A 6000-nucleotide genomic window follows, 5' to 3' on the forward strand; every position below is an offset into this window, starting at 1 on the left:
TGTGAACCCTGTCCCAACCCACTGCGACGCAGGGCCGCCACGGCGAAGTTCCAGCTCAATGCCAAGTCGTCCCCCTGCCATCGACACCCAGGCCGGCCCGAGAACCAAAACAAAAACAAAAACACCCATCGTTTCAGGTTAGCATTTGAAATTCAGTTAATGTTACAAACAAAAGAAGACGTTTCAATGTAATAACATGGCGAGATGGCTCAAATAAATGCTGCCTGTTTTGTACAAAGCAGATTCTGGGCAACAGCAAAATAAAAATAAAAAAAGAGACTTTACAAAAAGAGACTTTACAAAACAAAGAATAACATGTGACGTTTGGATATACAGCAACTGATTCGGAACCTTAGCAGCACCCTGTGTTTCGTATATGGGGAGTAGAGCGGCACGATATTAGAAATAAATAAATAAATAAATAATAAATTTAAACCTGCGATATATATTGCGATGTGTACAGCATCAGTGTTGTGAAAGTTAATTTTATATGCGAACTAGTGCAAAGTTCAGTTCTTCGTTCCAAAAATGAACTTGTTCAGTTCATAGTTCATAATTAAAAAATTTTAACTGAGTTCACCGATCCAAAAACAAACTAGTTCATAGTTATTATTTTTTTCTCAATATGTTGCTGACGGGCTATTACCCTCAATATACTGGCATTTCATTTCCCCATTCTTGCCACCCATTCACTCCACACTACTAGCCAGCTGTAGCTTTCACCATACTATTACAAAAACATGAGAAACTTGTTGCTTGTTTTAATTTTTTAAAATGAAACAGGACTTCTGTCCTTTATGTGCAAACAAAAACATGCAACACCGCAATATTGCACGCACCTCGCAAACTCACGCAGCTGTTACGTGCCCGCCTAGTTTTGTTCTGAAAAGTGAAATAAAAAATATAGCAGGTGTACAATCTTTTAATCTTTTGAGCATGTCCAAACAGGTCCCCTCTGCTAATATTACAGTTGATTCACTGTATATTACAGCACACCAGGTTTGGGGTGTGCCCTCAGGGTCGATCAAAAATTTCCAGGGGATCCAGGACCCCAAATAGGTTGAGAATCACTGCTTTACACAATGATGGAGTTGTTTTTTTAATGCGGTGCCACCTGAGGAATCTAGGGTCACGGGCATTCAATGTTGTTTATTGGCTTGGCCACTTATGTGCAGAGATTTCTTCAGATTCTCTGAATCTTTTGATGATATTATGGACCATAGATGATGAAATCCCGAGATTCCTTGCATTCCTCTATTGTTGCCCCTGTCCCATCTTTTTTGCAATGTGTTGCAATCTAATCCAAAATAAGAGAATACTTGCAAAAAACAGTAATGTTCATCATGCATCCATCCATCCATCCATTTTCCAAACAGCTTATCCTCACTAGCGTCGCAGGTGTGCTGGCACCTCTCTCAGCTCACGCGGCACATATAGACAAAAAACCATTCACTCCTATGGACAATTTAGAGTCTTCAATTAACCTACCATGCATGTTTTAGGAACGTGGGAGGGAACCAGAGTACCTGGAGAAATCCACGCAGGCACAGGGAGAACATGCAAACTCCACACAGCGGAGGCCGGATTTGAACGCAGGTCCTCAGAACTGTGAGGCAAATGTGCTAACCAGTCACCCACAGTTCCGCCCTAGTGTCTAATATTGTCTTTGTAGTGTATTCAATTGAATGCAGGTTGAAAACGATGAGCAAATCATTGTATTCTGTTTTAATTTACACCTTACACACAATGTCCAAACTGCATTGGAATTTGTAAATCGTGGACACAAAATACTAAATTGTAGTCACGATATACAAACTTATGGCACGAAATAAGTATATCATCCACCCAAAATACTAATTTGTGGGTATAATTCCCAAGCCTTTTCTGGGGCTTCCCATAAATGCGAGCCTCTCCCCCACCACGTCACCCCCCCACAAAAAAAAAAGACGTGCAAGCAAGCAGAATCAGAAAGCAACATTTCAGACAAGAAACTATTGCATGCAATAACCGGTTTTCGTCTGTAGGGGGCCCTGTGGCACAGTCAGTACAGGTCTCGTGTTGTGCGTTTGTGTACAAAATTGGCAAAGCATAAAACACTCTCCCTGCTTTTTAGTTGATATGTACATAACAAGCTGCAGCTGCTGCTTTTCTGTTTATTACCAGCATAATTCTGACACTTTCAGTCTAGCGTTGGACTAACAGCATTTAAGTGTTCCTCATATAATATAGTGAATTACGTGCCACTGTATGAACACTGCATACCATCTACCACCTCTTATTAGCCCCTTTCACGCTGGCCCTAAAAGCTTTCATCCCCATGTCGCTGTTGTGTATAAACGGCACAAATGTAGTTAAGGGTAATAGAGCTGTAACAGAGAGGACTGCTTCTAAATGAAGGGCATGAGGAATGTATTGGAACAGAAATTTTCCAGCTTCAGAGGTAGTGTCAGTGAAACAGAGGGTGGGATTAGGCTTCCTGTTAGTAGAGCTATGCTTCCTGTGTGTAGAGCTATGCTATGCTGTGCGTTAATCGTGGGCTGCTGTGTTGCAGTGTAAAAAAATCCTGGGTTCTGCAAAAGGCAAATGAATGCCTTAGTTTTGCCAATTTTGTTGGATCTCTGCATGAAATGGGCAGGTTTTTTAAATGTTATTTTATTTTGTTACCTCGGCGCTTTCTCCTGTGCTGGCGTTGTCTCCGTGGGACCCGCTGGCATCCCGGGCTCGGGGCGGCTTCCAAGTCCGCTCCTGGCTGCAGCGGTTGTAGTAAAAGAGACGGCCATGCTGGTCTTTGTATGTCTCCCAGTCGCCCAGAACCTGGTGGGGGACGCCGGCAGGGAGAGGGGGCGCAGCCGACTGGGTGATCTTCAGCTCCTGCAGGTTGCTGTACACGGGTGAGTCCTGGCGTCTGCGGCCCAACGAAGAAACGCTCTGGATGACGAAAGAAAGTAAATTTGAAATTTCCTTAATCAGCAACAAGAAATTAAATATCTCCCACCAAGTAACCACCCCCAAAAAAATATCATGTCTTGGTGTTACAGTCTGAAGAGGAGGCTATTTTGACAAGAGAAGTCATTCAATATCGATTGCGTGGCGGTACCTCTTAAGTAGCGTGGAGCAAATTAATCCAATGTGCAACATATGTTGGCGGTCGGTGCCCTCATAAACGGGCAACACAACAATCCTGTTCAATCGTTTGAAGAAGTACCACCAAATAATTATGTGGAAAGCATGAAAATGCGAACGAAGTCTGCACAGCCTGCCACTGCTGCCAGCAGTGGTTGGAATGGTTTGCATATCCGACTACATTGCGTTGTGTTCTCGTGCATAGCAAGCACGGGGCACAGAAGTGGCTCCACAATTGGGTTTTATTTCTGTAGTGTGATGAAATAATCAAAGAAATGGGCAACGAGTTGTGTGAGTTGTTGTTTTTGCCATGTTCACATCAGTAACATGCCTCTCAGGTAGACTGAAAGTAAACTGAAAGAGAAACGCGAGCAAACATCATATCCAACGTCCTTTAAAATAAAAGCTCAAACCCATAAAAACACAGGAAGCCCTGCGATTGGCTGGCAACCGGCTCAGGGTGTACACCGCCTCCTCCCCGATGTTAGCTGGAATACGCTCCAGCACGCCCGCGACCCTACTGAGGAGAAGCGGCTCAGAAAATGGATGGATGGATGGATGTTAAATTACTTTCTAGTTTCTTTAGTTTTTAGTACAGACGCTTTAAAATAGTCTAAAAACAATAATAATAATTGATAATTTATTTTATTTTAATGTTTAATTTTTTTGCAATCTCCCCCAGACCTAGGTTATTACACAGTCACAGCCATAAATGCAATTTTACTAATAATTGGCATAATAGTTTCTTTCGGTGTTTCAGTTTTCGGCCATGGGTGTCTCGTTTTCAGTTCCGGCCAAATATTTTCATTTCGGTGCATCACTACTATCAACTTTATGTTACATTAAACACAAATAAAGTGTATTTTCCCCAGGAGAAAATCTAAAACATATTCCGACAATTCTCTCCCATTAAAATTGTTTAAAAAGAAGCTGAGGCTCAGAGGTAATCATCAAATACATGAGTAGAGTGTAACAAAATAAAACATACAAATTATTTTTGTACAATAGCTTCAATACAAATACTCAAAGGGTAGCAAAGTTACAGATGTGCTAACATGACCAAGTCAGGGAACCTCACTCCTAAAAACACTATATGTGGACATCTAAAATTTCTGGGTCGCTATGATTTAATGACTGTGTTGCATGAGGCGACGAGAGGAGAACAGAGGAAGGAAGTCAGCAAGAAGCCGAGTCAGGTAGAAATGTGGAAGTGAAACTGTAAGACGGGCCACCATCCTGAGGCGGGAACACGCATCGTCCACAAAATAGAAAATATACTCAAATGCAGCAGAACCTCCAAAATGGCACAATGTGGAGTTCAACCCAAGTTTTCAAAACTTGCATTATCATGCATAACATCACGTGAGATTTCAGCAGATCCCGTGAGACTTCACCTCACTATCTAAACAAGGCAGCAATTCATTAACAAGAATTCTTTCATTACAGCAATATAAAAATGTCACTATTTGACAGTATTGCAAGTTTGCAACGTTGGCTGTCTTCAAACGGTGAGTGGTTTTACTTTATTTTGGTTTCAATGCATTGCATATAATTGTAATTTTTTTTTTTTTTTAAACTCGAAGACAGTTAAGGTTAAAATGTGAATTAAAACATGGTTTCTATAGTTAATATACAATATACAATTAAGCCTGGAATTAATCAATTTACATTATTTTCTGATGTGAAAATGTGGGGGGTAAAGCAAAGCTAAAAATAGATTTTTTTTACTTTCACTCTCCTTATTTCCTACGAAATTGGGAAGAAATAATTGAAACAACAAGTGATAAAAATAGAATGTATTTACTTTTTTCCACTTCCAAATATTTTTTCATAAAGTCAAATGTTTTATTTTTTTAAATGGGGCAACTAAAAACATGAATTCATGACAAATATTTATTTTCAAAATTAATTTACAAAACAAATGTGAAAAAAAGAATTTCCAAAAATGTTTTAGAATTAAAAACCAACATTAAAAAAAGTTTTTTTTTTTTTTTTATTTAAACCAAAAATATTTTTTTAGTTCATAAAAATGGGGTCAAAGATTAAATAAGAAAATAATGGATTTCTTTCAAGTAAGAAAAGGATTTTCAAAAAATAAAAATGCTAATCTTTATTTCTTTTAATTGTGTATAACACAATTTCCTTATAACTATTAATAAACTGGTAAACTATTTTTACAGTAACTGAAAATATGGGGGAAAAAAAATATTTTCTTTTTAAAACAAAACATGTTAATTTCCAAAGAAGGGAAATAATTTAAATGACTACTATAATTTAAAAATAATTTCCTAAAAAATTGAAAATGATATATTCTATTAAGTTTGATGTAATGCATTTATTTCCTAATAAAAAAGTTTGTTTGGGTGTGATTGAATAATGTGTCAAATTTCTTTGACTGCCTCGAAAAGCGCTATGTAAGTGGTATGGATTATTATTATTATAAAAGTGAAAAGAAAACTAATTGGCAAAAATGAAAATGTATAATTTTGAAAAAATTCCGCTTCCAACCACTTTAAGTCAACCAAATGTCACAAATACAAAGTCTCAGAAGAAAAAACAGATCAAAGTGCATAACGTACTGTTTGCATAAGCAAGTGAAAAATAAAGATGCCAGTCTAGATGTTTATTCTGGTGTTGTTGCAGAGGAGTTCATGACCACTAACAACTCAATTTTAAAAGGTTCCAAGGCTTAAACAGTTGCTCATGAGCTATGAGAGCAATCATTCAGCTTGTCAATTTGTCCCAACCACAGCATGGTGACAGCGTGTCGCCGCTAATGACGGCGCGCCGAGTCGGCGGGCGACTTGTCAGCACTGTTTAATGCCAGTGCGACAGAGGGCACGGAGTCATCAATAATGCCGGAGTCCCACAGCCCTT

At 38.9% G+C, this 6000-nt stretch overlaps 1 protein-coding gene across 6 annotated transcripts in view; it reads right to left on the reverse strand.

The window, feature by feature from the left end:
- Positions 1 to 6000, reverse strand: part of LOC133411938 (rho GTPase-activating protein 12-like) — a 79617-nt gene that overhangs the window by 44085 nt on the left and 29532 nt on the right. For all 6 annotated transcript variants that reach the window (XM_061694782.1, XM_061694781.1, XM_061694779.1 and 3 more), the window contains exon 3: positions 2665 to 2928. In XM_061694782.1, coding sequence (XP_061550766.1) covers positions 2665 to 2928 — 264 coding nt within the window. The remainder of the gene's footprint in view (positions 1 to 2664; positions 2929 to 6000) is intronic.

Source organism: Phycodurus eques, chromosome 13 (genome assembly GCF_024500275.1).
Source record: "Phycodurus eques isolate BA_2022a chromosome 13, UOR_Pequ_1.1, whole genome shotgun sequence".
Lineage (NCBI taxonomy): Eukaryota > Metazoa > Chordata > Actinopteri > Syngnathiformes > Syngnathidae > Phycodurus > Phycodurus eques.